This window comes from Cyphomyrmex costatus, unplaced genomic scaffold (genome assembly GCF_001594065.2).
Source record: "Cyphomyrmex costatus isolate MS0001 unplaced genomic scaffold, Ccosl1.0 scaffold70, whole genome shotgun sequence".
Classification (NCBI taxonomy): Eukaryota; Metazoa; Arthropoda; class Insecta; order Hymenoptera; family Formicidae; genus Cyphomyrmex; species Cyphomyrmex costatus.
In genome coordinates, this window is record NW_017280267.1 from 1,201,704 (window position 1) to 1,215,206 (window position 13,503).

The 13,503-nt window shown below is 32.5% G+C and overlaps 2 protein-coding genes and 1 long non-coding RNA gene across 3 annotated transcripts; 2 read left to right on the forward strand and 1 right to left on the reverse strand.

The window, feature by feature from the left end:
- Positions 1-279: 279 nt before the first annotated feature.
- On the reverse strand, positions 280-8,599 carry Usp16-45 (ubiquitin specific protease 16/45). The gene is made up of 13 exons (XM_018548111.1): positions 8,399-8,599; positions 7,886-8,022; positions 7,614-7,801; positions 6,294-6,453; positions 5,951-6,118; positions 5,200-5,421; positions 4,298-4,560; positions 3,982-4,208; positions 3,339-3,822; positions 2,740-3,037; positions 2,311-2,580; positions 1,785-1,960; positions 280-1,395 (listed from the first exon to the last, which is right to left on the reverse strand). The coding sequence occupies exons 1-13, from the start codon at positions 8,481-8,483 to the stop codon at positions 1,323-1,325; spliced, it is 2,751 nt and encodes a 916-aa protein (XP_018403613.1). The 5' UTR covers positions 8,484-8,599; the 3' UTR covers positions 280-1,322.
- Positions 8,600-10,959: 2,360 nt separating this feature from the next.
- On the forward strand, positions 10,960-12,312 carry LOC108780449 (uncharacterized). The gene is made up of 2 exons (XR_001940901.1): positions 10,960-11,247; positions 12,188-12,312. It is a non-coding gene; the product is annotated as an uncharacterized LOC108780449 (long non-coding RNA).
- On the forward strand, positions 11,254-12,181 carry LOC108780448 (uncharacterized). The gene has a single exon (XM_018548161.1). It carries the CDS (start codon positions 11,287-11,289, stop codon positions 11,764-11,766), a length of 480 nt encoding a protein of 159 aa, XP_018403663.1. The 5' UTR covers positions 11,254-11,286; the 3' UTR covers positions 11,767-12,181.
- Positions 12,313-13,503: the final 1,191 nt, after the last annotated feature.

The window sequence follows — 13,503 nt, forward strand, 5'->3', positions numbered from 1 at the left end:
AGAGAGAGAGAGAGAGAGAGAGAGAGAGAGAGAGAGAATATTATACAAACTCATAATTTTAATACTCAAACAATCGGAAGCTGGTATCATTGTCTTCATGTTAACACTTATATTTTAAACCATTCTACTTTTCTACATAACAATAACGACTCATTTAATATATCTTAATTTTTAATTTCACAAAATTAATATTGCAACACGAATGACAGATACTTCGGCAATCAGTTTGAATTACGAATTAATTCATGATTGACATTTTAGTTTTAGTTCTTATGGGCATTGTGTGGAAAAAAATTTTACCATGTCAGTTCTTCCAACATGGTAAGGGCTAAGGTGGTACTGTTTCTATGTTCATATAAATTTTACTGCTAGCAATCCAGCAGGTCTATGTAATTCTTAATACAAATTTCATTATTATTGCAATACTTCGCAGCTCTTTCACTATGGTAAAGAAGCTGCGTAGTGCCCCTATTCTGTAACTCGTTAAGACAATAACGATATTGTTAAGCCTGTTCTACAATTGCGTGAACGTAGTTGTAAATGGTCGTAGTTGTAATTTTTCAGTCATAGATGGATATTCTCCTCGTATTCAACTATAATTGGTCAATTCTTACAACTACTACATTTACGCGATTGTAGATCGGGCTTAATATTGTCTTTGCACGGATTTGGTAATATACATGGTAAAAAAATTACGCAACAAAATATCACGATAGCGTTACGATCATAACGAGTTACAGAATAGGGGCCCGCGGCGTTATAACAATAATGAAACATGTGTTAAAAGGTACAGATAGACCTGCAAGTTTCTATAATCAAAGATACTGTTGGGAAGGTTCTGATTGCACGCATCGCATATTGCACACATACATTGCTAAATGGCCAATTTAAAAATCAAATATTCTCATTGATAAAAAAAGCAGTGAAAATTTACTACGTATCAACTAATGTGAGTGATGCAATCGGGATTCCATACTATTGATATTGATTAGTTCGGCCGTCACTCCAGCATTCACTTCAACGTTTTACGAAAGTTTTCAAATTTTTTATTAATAATTCTTGGCATCTGTTGCTAACCGACTGTAAAAAAACAACTTTTCACAAGAACCAAGTTTTCGATATTTCTAATAGATTACAGGTTTCTTGCAATGTGTGTACACATAATCAGTTTCATACATCATACATACAATAACGCGTGATGTGATTCTTAATAATTGCATAATTAATAAATTCATCATAAGTCTGTTTCCTTTCTTTCGAAAATCGGAAATGCGAACATAACTACATCGATACTCATTCACGTTCTGCATTGTTTTATCGAATCAGAGAATCCTCTCGTAGAATAAGAGATACGCTTGACTTTGTAGCACTGTATTTTCATCTACCTCCGATACCCTAGAATAGATACAATAAATATAGAATAAATATAAAAAATGATAATAAATGTCAATGATGAAATAAATAAATAGTAATAATTACATTAATATTCCTTATAAATTACAAACATTCAGTATATATATATATATATCGTATTCATAAGAAATTGATGTTATATATATATACTGAGTGTTTGGAATTTAAATATATATATATATATATATATAACATCAATTTCTTATGAATACGATATTTGTATTTAGAAAATTACGTTTAATTTTCTAAACGAAAAAGTAACTTCTAGAATTAATTTTATAATTTGTTGTATAGAGCTCATGATATTAATTTTGTTACATATATTTTTTTTGTGTTTTCTAATAAACATGTTATAATAACAAGGATCTCACCGAGAATCTGATACATAATACCATCTTCCAGGTGGTGGTTCTACAATGGATATAGCTTTCGCTGATGGTTCTTCCTCATCTGAATCTGAACTACTCGACTCGTTATTCGCCTTAGGATCTTTATCCTTTGGAAGAAACTTCCATCGGGGATCATTTGGTGATAGTGGCAGTCTCGTCTAACAAGAACATAAATAAAGGGTTCATAAGAAACAGTAATTTTTCAAAATTATGTTATCATCACATATTTCCATACAAAAAAAGATTATCAGAAGTAAAGCAACAGAAACATTGAATATTTTTATACTTTTTCTTTGACCTTTAGTTTTTATTGCAATATGATTGCAACACAACTTTAATAAATTCTTCCAATATAATCATATAAATACGAAGATTTAATATATTTTTATTTAAAGCCATTTTCAACGCACATTCCTGTTCACATTTTTTGAAAAACAAATTCATTTTATCTTATCTTTTTATAAAATCATAAATATCCTTTTGAAGTTCGACAGTAAATAAAATCTACCTTCACATAAGCAACATAGTGGCCACCATGAACGGTTCCACTGTGCTCGACGACTCCATAAAGTGCATAAAGTCGACGTTTTTTGTGATCTGTGCAAACCGGTGCCAAGTCCAATAATATCGGAAACGACACATGCTTGAAAACCTTTCGAAAACCGACTCTCTGTGTTTGAAACCTTTTCAAATGCAGTATCAATATCGGAGGTACTTGAGAAATGAGGTATTGCTTTGTACTCGAAGTACATACCATCTTCGATGAACCTTCCTGATTCTGAGAAAAAAAAAGAAAAGTGAAAATGAAATGATATTATTCTCATTCACGTAAGAAGACGAGAAAGAAAATGTTATAAAAGTTCTCACATATTTCTCGAATGTACCAAGTTTCTTTAGAGAGCTTGAGAAGGATCACTTTCTTTTCTTTTTGAGTTACCTTCTTCTCACGAGCTGTGCATGCCTCGCACACGACTTTGTTACTTCCCGTCATTAGCTCTAGCGCGGTGAATTGATTCAAGCACGATTCCACGGAACATTCACCCTCCTTGGTCGTGTACCTGCCAGGCGATTGATGTCCGACGATTCCCAGCTTAGACATTCCCGTAACTATATCAGCAAGCTTATTATACACATCTTGCTCTTCGGGATCATCTCCATTGGAAGTTTCGTTATTATATTGCCTTCTACCATACCTCGATAAAGTAGTAGCCATCCATGTTTCAACACCATCCAATCTGAGGAAATACCACGCTTAATTCCAAGGAGGATGTTAAGTTAGAGCCGTTTTTCGGCCAAAATGAAAGTCTTTTAATCTTTTTTAAAAGCAAGAAATCAAATATTATAATTTTTATACTATTATAATTTTGTCACACAAACACATATTAGAGTTAAAATGTAAAAATATTCAAGATTTAAGAATTCCAAAAATCAATATTCATCAAACAAATTTCATAATCTTAAGCTTTCAAGAATGGACGAATTGAAAAAACATTCAAAGTTTTTATATTTTAATTTAACGTTTGAACATTTGAATACCTTTCTGCAACTTCTTCATTATTGACAGGGCTAGTGGGACTCTCCTTAGAAGCAGCAGAACTACTTAAACTTGCGGTGGGTACTTCAGGGCTTGTGACGTCAGAGTTGACAATTATGGAACTGATCAATGCTGTGGCTGACATTTCATTCTCAGAGCTGATGATACCGACGTTCTTATCAGTCTTCTCGAGTGGTATCCTGATTTGAGTCAAGTCCGTCATCGACACGTCGGTTGGACTAGGACTAGTTAATGCGTTAATGTTCACTAGATGTCTAACTTGTGCTGAGTCCAAGTTACTGTTGTCCAGATTACTGTCCTCAGGTTTGATTGTGCTATTAAAGTCACTGTTTGGATGCTGATGGTGAGCAGGAGATACAGGAGTGGTGACTGCGGATGCTTTCTCAGAGCTATAACCAGACTCTCCAATTTCCGGATGAGAATTGTCCACCTCGATATTGTCTTCCACGTCGGCGTCACTCTCTTCTAAAAATAAAAAACTTTTTATACAACTTTGTTTATGAGAAAATGGATTTAAAAAACGGGAAAGTATTTTCTTTTTAGAACATTTGTATAGCGCGTAAGAAAAATTAGAATTGTTATATTATAAATAGCTTCTCTATGGCAAAAGAAAAAAAGCTATACCTGATTTCAAAACATTATCATTGTTTTCTTCCGTGGGATTATTTAGATCCACAGTAGAATTGTTATAATTCTCGTGCCTTTTATTCTTTCTGTTCTTCCTGGCTGCCTTTTTCTCCTTCTTCAACTGCTTCCATGTTGTCTCCTCCGATCTCCAAATCTCCGTCTGACAATTATGTTGTTGAATGTTCATCATATCAAAAGCATCCTCAAATTCGCTGTTCTTCCTTCTATATGTCAAAATGACCATATTCTACTTTAGAAGTTGATAAAATTAATTACTGTAATCTGAAGAAAATAAATAAGTCTTTTTCTTTACTTTAAGAGTGGAGGTTGTGGCTTATCCGCTGTAACGGGCAGACTCAAGTCTAGAAATGGCTCGGTGCGTTGCGACGAATGATGACAATCCAGGCACTCTAGAGTAGATACTAACACGCCGCGAAATACTGCTTCTGGTCCTAACAGCCGCGTACTGGCCTGATTGCCATAGAACTTCACACGAGATTTCAAGCCTTTTTCCACGCAATCAGGTTTTGTCTTGCCGCTCAGACCGACTTCCCTCAGAATTATGCTCTGGTATCTCTGCAAAGTGACATTTCAACTTACTTTTAAGATTTATCATTACATCATATTGAATATTAAGAACTCGCAAATTAAGAACTGGCTTTAGCATTGAATCTGACATTACTTTAAAAAGAACAATAAATTTAGACTAAAAAAATTTTCTTTACATTTTTCTAAAAGAATAAATAAAATAAAATATATAAAATATCATATAATATAATATAAAATTATAGAGAATACATGTGTATGAATCTAAATATTAAACACAAATCTAACAAAAAACAACAGTTATAGAATTTTAAGTAAAATCTTAATATAATAATAATAAACGATTTATTATTCTAAATGATTAAGACCGTATAATGTTCTATCCTTATATGAGAATTTTCTTTCATTTTTTAAATATATTCTCTATGGCCATTAAAAAATAAGAATGGTTTTCCCGAACAGAAAAAAGGACAGAGTAAAAATGGCAAATTTTGGCCGGATATCTTAAAAACCTTTTAAAACGATAAGTGCATAAGTTTTAAAAGTATTTATTAAAAAAGTAGTCATTTTTAAACTACTTAAATAAAGAACATTCTGAAAGATAAAGTTGACTTTGATAAGATTGTTAGAAAAGATTTAAGAGCTTTTTATTTAAGAACTTTTACTTACTCGGAGATCTTCATTTCGAACTATTTCCAATAAGTGTCGAAGAAACTCATGTGAATCGTGCTGCCCTCCATCCACGCATTGTGTAGTTTTTTTCCTGAGCTTACAGAGGAGATTTAAAGGAGTATAAGTTTGATGACCGTTCGTATTTTGCATTTTTGACAACGTTTCGCAGAGAATTGACGTGAAACTGCCCCATCGTTCTAAGGTCCCCTCGATTGGTGGCTATAAAATAAATAAAATAATTATCTTTTTAACTAATATTGATACATCTTTCTTATATGAATCTTTAATATAATAATATTAATACATTTTCTTATTTTATCGATTTATTTGATCAAATGATTAAATTTAACTTTGTGGATTTATCAAACACAAATTCAAATCATTTATCTAATAATGAATTTGGCTTGTTTCACTTGTATCGAATAAATATTTGTCTTTTTTTTTTGTAAATCATATTGCTTCATATATTGTTTTCTGTTTGGAGATTTCTCGTCTTCCGAGGAATGATGCAGTACCACAATATGCTTATTTTTAGTTATCTTGAGATTAATTTACATTTTAGACACTGTTATTGCTTTAGTGAAATTGTTTTTTCCATATTGCTAGTATCACATCTACAGAGTGATAAATCTAAGAAGCAAATCTAGACCTTTCATTTAACAAACTGTTATAATATTAAATTTAATCTAGCACCTCACAAATATCTTGAGATAATATAAGACAATTTTAATATAAAAGGTAAACATACCAGTTCCACTTCCTCCTTAGCATCGACAGGTTTGTGCTTTCCACCTGGTAAGACAAATTTCTGCCCGGGTATACGCAGATCGTCTAGTACCTTCACCAAGTAAGGTGTTTGCGCTAGACATTGAAGTACAGCATTGAAGAAGCATGTATTTCCTAGATTTGCTAAGCCCTATAATGCATAATTAAAAAATTTCTTAATTTTGTAAATATTTTTAACATTGTTATACAATTTATCTCCATATTATTGCATTATACATTTAAAAAGAAATTGTAAAATAAAAAGAGAGATTAAGAAAAGCAACTTGAAATTAAACAAAAAAGAACATGTCATATAATTCACATACTCCGACTTTAGGAAGATTATTCAACATTTTATTAGGTTCTTTCTCCTGTACGTCGTTTATTATCTCTTTTTGGCACTGAATCACTGGCATTTTTGATTGAGATATTTGTGGTATATTTACATACTTTTTGATAAATTCTACAGTTTCAAGGAGTTTTTTCCTGAAAAGTAAAATATACAAATATATACATTCGTAAACATATAAACATGCTTTTTATTAGGTTTATAGAAATATAAATAATATATTATTTTTTATGCAATGTGATATTTAATGTCGAAACATACCAACATAGTTCAATTATATGAAAGTAATCTACTATTTTTTCCTATAATATTTTTCAGTATTTTTTTCAATCTTTCAGACAAATTATAGGCAGGTATTCATAAATTAATATTTTATGTGTCATACAAAAAAGCTGTAAGATAGAGAGGTTCTCGGATCTTTCTATTTTATAATAAACAATCAATGCGTTAAAAAAATTTATTTTATGACACATGAAATATCATCCAATCCGTTCTAATTTTAAGGATGTTTAAAATAATGTGACTGTGTGTGGTTTATGATAATTAAAAATTATATTTAAAGTGATCTTAAATATAAAAACCGACTATGAATACCGACCATAGATTTCGCCACGATAGAAAGATTAGTCTTGCAATAAATTCATCAAGCTTTCAATTCAACAATTTTCTTATCTCTATGAAATACATTTTTAAATTTTTTGCTGGAAAATAGCGCTCTGCATCTATTGGAATAAATAATAATCTAAAGATATTCTATCTGATCAGTTTAATGAATAAGTCGGATACAATACTTTCAGATTATTATTTGTTCTGACACATGCATCATGTTCTCTTTGTCCAACAAAAAGTAAAATAAAAACATTGATTAATTTTTATGTCAATACTGATTTCGTACTCCAATATATTAATCATTAATATCAAATAACGAACTACATTACAAAGATTATAAATGATTTAGATTAGACGCGACTACTCTGCAGTGCTACCGATACATCGATTTTGTCTTACAAATAATTAACATCATTGTACAGCTCTTTTATTATGATAAAGAAGTTGCGCAGCAGTGTTATAAAAATAACAAAATTTGCATTAAGAGTCATAGAATATGCCCTCGGGATAATTCTAGAATTCAAGGGCATTCAAGAATCGCTGGACACTGTTGAATTACTAATTTTAGTGGTATCTAGAAATTTTTGACTGACAGTGTATGTTTAGACAATAAATATTAAATTTCATAAAAAATACTGAATTATTTGTTTTAATACTTAATATTAAAACAGTTTATCGCTTAGCTTACCTACTGTTCGGTTGAACTTCAATTTCACATTGGTAACACCAAACACTCCAATGGTGAGAATCCGTCACCATGCAATGGCAGTCGCTGTGAGGCTTTTTGTAATGCTCGACAGCATGCTGTTTTTCCTCTTTACTACAGCTTTGTTCACCACATTGCAAGCAAATCCACAGAGGCTTGGAAATATCACTCTACAAATTTAAACAATTTTACATTAGACTTTAATACTTGATATGCTATTTCAGTTACATAATTAAGTTTACAGTGTCATTTACAATCTCCTCTGATGTCTTGAGGTCCACCTCCAGTTTCTTGCACATGGAACATTTGCTTAATATACCAGTCTTTTTTAGATTTTTTTTTACTTTGTTCAGGTTAATGGCCTTTGCTATGTGCAGACATTTTGCACCTGCTAACAGTCAATAATATCTTACATTAAAATATAAATTCAATTTAAATGTCTTTGTACGGATTATATAAACAGATACTTTTGAATGTGTCAAGTTAAAAAATTTATTTTTTTTATTATTAAATATTCGAAGAGATGTTAAATCTCTCGACTTTGAAATTTTTTAATTTGTAACTCTTTGTGTTGGTAAATTTCTAAGTTGCTCGATTTGCTGACCTATTTTGAAAATTTAAAGATATATCCCTAGAGGTCAGAAAAACCGGAGTGAACACAAAAAGAGAATTAAAAATAAAGAAAAATTAAAAATTCGAAAATAAGGAGGCTCGACAATCCGAGATTTCGTAGTTATCAGAAACTCTAGGAGGCATGCGTTTCTAACCTGTGTTCGTCTCTTCGCAGGACTCTGTAGAGGCTTCACTGACGTCGGGATTCGCGTCTGGTTGCCTGTTCCGCCTTTTGCTCATCTCGCCGCGCTACTCGTGAATGTTCTCGTCGTTGCGTGCGCGTCCGTGTTCGCCACTCCGGAGATGATCCCCTCACTTGTCAGTAAGAACCTTTGCTGTGACCTGACGTTTGCATGTACAAAAAAACCATGTGGAAAGTGGAAACTAGGTCGTCCTTATCCTATCCGTGCGCGTGTGCATAAAGGTGCATTTTCACGAGTCTTCAAACTGGTCGTTTTGGTCGTTTCAGCAAGAACGGTCTGCTCGAGTTGTTTGCACTTTTTGCACTCAGCGTCTTCGCTTTCTCTCTTTTCAAAACGCTCGAATATATATTCGCACTTATTTGCATATATATTTATTTCATTTTAAGTGCAAATATTTTACTACTATTTTGAAAACGTTTGTATTAAATTGATACAAAAATAATATCGGTTTTTTACTTATCTGATTTGATTAAAATAAAAAACAACACTACTGATTGATCAAAAAAATGTTCATTGATTAGTTCTTGAGTGGTTTTTAATAAATCCGCTTCAATAATTGCTTTCATGGTCAATAACTTTGATTGGACAATCAAATGCAACTCGATCGTTAATCGTCAATTCGTCACTTTGTCAGTCTCTGTCTTTCTAGTATTTCGATATATTCCTGGGGAGGATAATCTGTACGAATTATTCCGATTAAAATTATTCAATTATTTCCAGATTTTTTTGAAAATATAATTGTAAAGAAAATGCAAAAAGAAAAACGGACAAGCAGCAATACATAGATATTACATAAGATACTAAAAAATAAGTAATAAATTTTTTTTTATTATGTATGATATAATCTTATTACTTTTTTTATAATAATATATATGTTTTTTATTATTTCTTTTATTATATGTGATACATTATATGCTTTTATATATGTTGATATTATTTACAACTTATAATTTTATATATATTTCAATATATATTATACTTTACCTCTTCATTCATTTTAATATATTTCATTACATGTCATATTATCATAACACGATCACTTGCAACGTCGCTTGTCATTGGAAAAATTCAACTACAAAATCACGTTATCAGCGATTACGTGACGTCACTATGTCGTTGAAAAATGAGCGATGAGCGACGTGTATGAAAAGGTATTTTCAGTGTTATTGGTAGAAATACGTGTATTTTCTACCGCGCATAGTGCGTAATTTCAACGGAGTAACGAATTCATAAGTATATAGTATATACCCAAGTAGAACATAGAAGCCATAATAATATCATAAAGATATTATCATGATTTTATTTATCACTTATAAATTTATTTTTAAATGATGACATCATCATCGTATCATTGAATTTTTTCTCATATCGACGTCATATTTTCTATAAAAGGATATACGACAATTATTATACAAGTTCTAATAGTATAATAATTAATATAAAAGGAATATATGATTAATATAGAGACAAAAGGATATTAAATTTTTTATCATATTTTTATCAACTATCTACTAAAAATATTATCTACATTTATAGATAGAAACGTCACATTATACCAAAGATATCTATATAATATATATATTGTTTTCAATTAAACCGTTCTTGCACCTTTTATTTTTTTTTCTTTCCAACACATATATAATATTATTTTTAGATTGAAAGATATACAGATATGCTCCATGCAATTCCTATAAATAAATAAAAATGTATTCGGATTGAAATGGATTCATTTTAACGCATTTGTGAATCCACATTATTTCTGAAAATCTGAATACATTTTAATCCATTCTCAGATATTGGGGAGGAGCTGACTGCAAGAAATTCAAGACCCTTCAGCAGTGTATTGGAGAAATATATTTTTTCTAGATAATTTTAAATATAGTTTACATCACGTATATATATAGTATAATAAGAGAGTACATACATATCAGAACATTTGACGTGACAGTATACAGGTATGTTCAGAATTTAAATATCAAAACTACGGATGTAAATAATAAGGATCGATAAACTAAGAAAAAAAAAATCTTAGAGTAGAGATATGCTCGTTTTTGTTTTGTTTTTTTTCCAAATATAATACTAATAAAGTAATAAATGCATGAATAGTTTCCGACAGATTCTTGTGTTACTTCTATTAATATTTCCCTCGTATTGTGCAAGGGGCATAAATTCCTAATAAAACGACCTAAACACATTCCAGCTAGAAAAAAACAGACCATCAACTCTATTCTGTAATTCTTAACGTAAATATCATTATCGTTACAACTTCACTGTGCAGCATTTCTACCATGATGAAAAAGGACAACTCGGTATATGTACGTGCGCACATGCGCAGGAAAACGCAATCCCACTTCCTACTAGCAACAATGAAATACTCGGCAATTGTGGTTGTAGGAAGAGGGACCGCATCACTTACGACGGTCTACGGTACTTATTTCCTACGCCGTAATCCGTTTTCTCGGCTGCATCGATTTTTGCTTTGCGAGCAGTAATTCGGTTCTCAAAAGGTTCTCGAAAGGCACTTTGTATTACGAATGAACGAGTTGTGTTGTTAATAAGCGAGAAATTCGACGACGTTGGACAGATTTTTGGATACAAACGCAGGACTACTTTATGCGCCAACGCGGAAGGTTACACTTAACGACGGCCATTTAAGTATATAAGGCCCCCACTACGAGAATTGCGCCGCCATTCTGCAAGTCCTCTCTGAACGGTGCGGCTGGATCTCACCGAGGAATTCTTGAATGCGCCTCGAGCAACTTTACCGCTGGCGAGCGACTAGAGGCGCGAATTGGATACAGGTTGGTGTATTCGATACTTAATCAATACTTAGTTGTACGATGGGGCAAGCTAGAATAGTTCCTACCTACGGGAGTGTGACGCAATTATCTATGGCCACGAGAGACATTCGTGATCGACCGCGAGAGATTGAGATGGGCAAGCCGAGCCACACGGAACAGTTGACGAACTGGATCACCAACGTGCGTCAGAAGAAGCTAAAGTGCCATAGGAGCCCCAAACGCGACTTCCATATGGAAGCCGTGCTAACTCACGCCCTACACAAGGCGGAATACGAGTTACGGGCTAAGCAGTTGTCGAGGGTAACTCGTTGGCGGCGTTTGCGAAGGCATCTACTCAAGAACGTGGAGTACGGCAGTTGTGGCCTGTACAATACGACTGAACGTGAGTTCGAGAGGTGTGGCTATCATCCTGACTCGAGGAACATAACTTTCTCGCGGGATAACTTGTGCGAAGACCTTAGCAGCATAGTGGACTTCCTTCAGCAGCTGAGTACAATCAAATCGCCTGTGCAGCGGTGACTAGGCTTGGAGGATACATGCTCTTGTTTCCACAGATAGTCCAGGGTGATCGAAACGTCGTAAAAATCTGCAGAAAATTCGATCATATCCTCGAGGTCATCCATGCTTATTCAAAATGGCCACCTCAGCAAATGTCGTGCTGCCATTAATAATAATGTTTTATCAACTACAATACACTATACGATGTATGCCGATCCATGGATGGATGTCTCAATGTCTATCTTCTACTTGATTTTTCTCTGTCTTACTGAAGCAGAACGAAAATTCACGAACCAATCTAATTTTTGTGGAGCTATGTTCCAATATCAGCAAGCAACCTTGATGTATCCAGAAGATGCCAAATAATCATCCTGCAGCATTGCGGCAATTTTCGCAGTCTCATCGTTACACTAGTATATATCTGGATATTTTTTACTTGCAGTCTCACCGTTTGAGATGGCGGATGCAGGTGGAAAAAAAAAGGATAGGGAGAAAGAGAGAAAGAGAGAGAGAGAGAGTTGCTGTAATGCAGGTGCAGACGATACCTTGGGATTTCGTACGCATACATACGCACATATCGGCCTTCCTACCTGTCATCAATTTGGTTTGTAAACTGTATCGAAACCAAAGTATTTATTTAACTTGTGTATAATTAAAGTAAAATACTGGTAAAGAACAGAAAGCGGGAAAATTTTCACATTGTTTTAGAAATTAAAAATACTCTTAGGTTTGTAATAAATTTGTAAATTTATATACACATATTATAAGACTGCCTTGCATTGTGATAATAATTTTATTTGTATAGCATTTAACTCTTCTTGATCCTGAATAGTATAACAAATAATAATTCTTCGATGCAACTATGGCATACTCAACATTTTTTTTATTAAGAAAATATACATATATTTGCATATTATCATATTTTTTTAAATATCTCGCATTTTAATTGAAAAAAAAATTGTTATTATGTATTAACTTTTATACAGTATTTTTATGCATAATGTCTTAACGTATTATATATGTAACATAGTGTGCTATCAAAGGGTTAATCAAATTTTTGAAAAATTACATTTTTATGTTTATCAAGTCGTGAATTGATTATAATATTATAAAATTATATGTATCAAGTGCAACCTACCAAGGCTTTCAACATTGATGAATTTTTTTCACATATTTCTAATGCCATTTAGGATCAAGATAATCGAAGACAAAGGATCTCTATTATTGTAAGCCATTGTGATACTTTTAATTTTATATCAAATACATTTGTAAGTAAAGCTGTGATACAAGTTAAATAAGAAGATGAAGTGAGAAGTACTGAGAGGAGTGTAAGATAAATAAATACATTTTTGCAAGTAATAATGTAGAACTATTTCTTTTCAACTTTTCTATTCACCAACTTATTAATGTCGTCAATTCCTTTTCAGTCTGGCACATAGACACCATAGAAAATTCATCTTATTGCGAATGAAGCTGTCAATATGGACGATGCCGTCGTTATCGTTGGCTTAGAAAATCCATAAGATTGCAATGAGCGAAAAAAAAAGAACTATAAGGAAGTATATCTGAATTTTGAGTGAGTCGGAAGGAAAAAGTTTGTGTTTCTAGAGGCTGATTGAATTGGCGCACAAATTATCTTTTGCACGATACCGAGCTCGTCTGCGTGATAACTACACGATGAGAAATGGCTTTCATGCAATGGACTTCCATTCCCCTGATCGATCGTTTCCTCAGATCCAGAAGTTCATTTTCGTTGAA

Excerpts from the sequence above, each read along its gene's own strand:
- Usp16-45 (XM_018548111.1), bottom strand. The coding sequence starts at position 8,483 with ATGAGCAAAAGGCGGAACAGGCAACCAGACGCGAATCCCGACGTCAGT. Across the intron at positions 8,023-8,398 it reads CTGCGAAGAGACGAACACAG|CAGGTGCAAAATGTCTGCAC; the intron begins GTTAGAAACGCA and ends ATTGACTGTTAG. Across the intron at positions 3,038-3,338 it reads AATGAAGAAGTTGCAGAAAG|ATTGGATGGTGTTGAAACAT; the intron begins GTATTCAAATGT and ends GTATTTCCTCAG.
- LOC108780448 (XM_018548161.1), top strand. The coding sequence starts at position 11,287 with ATGGGGCAAGCTAGAATAGTTCCTACCTACGGGAGTGTGACGCAATTA.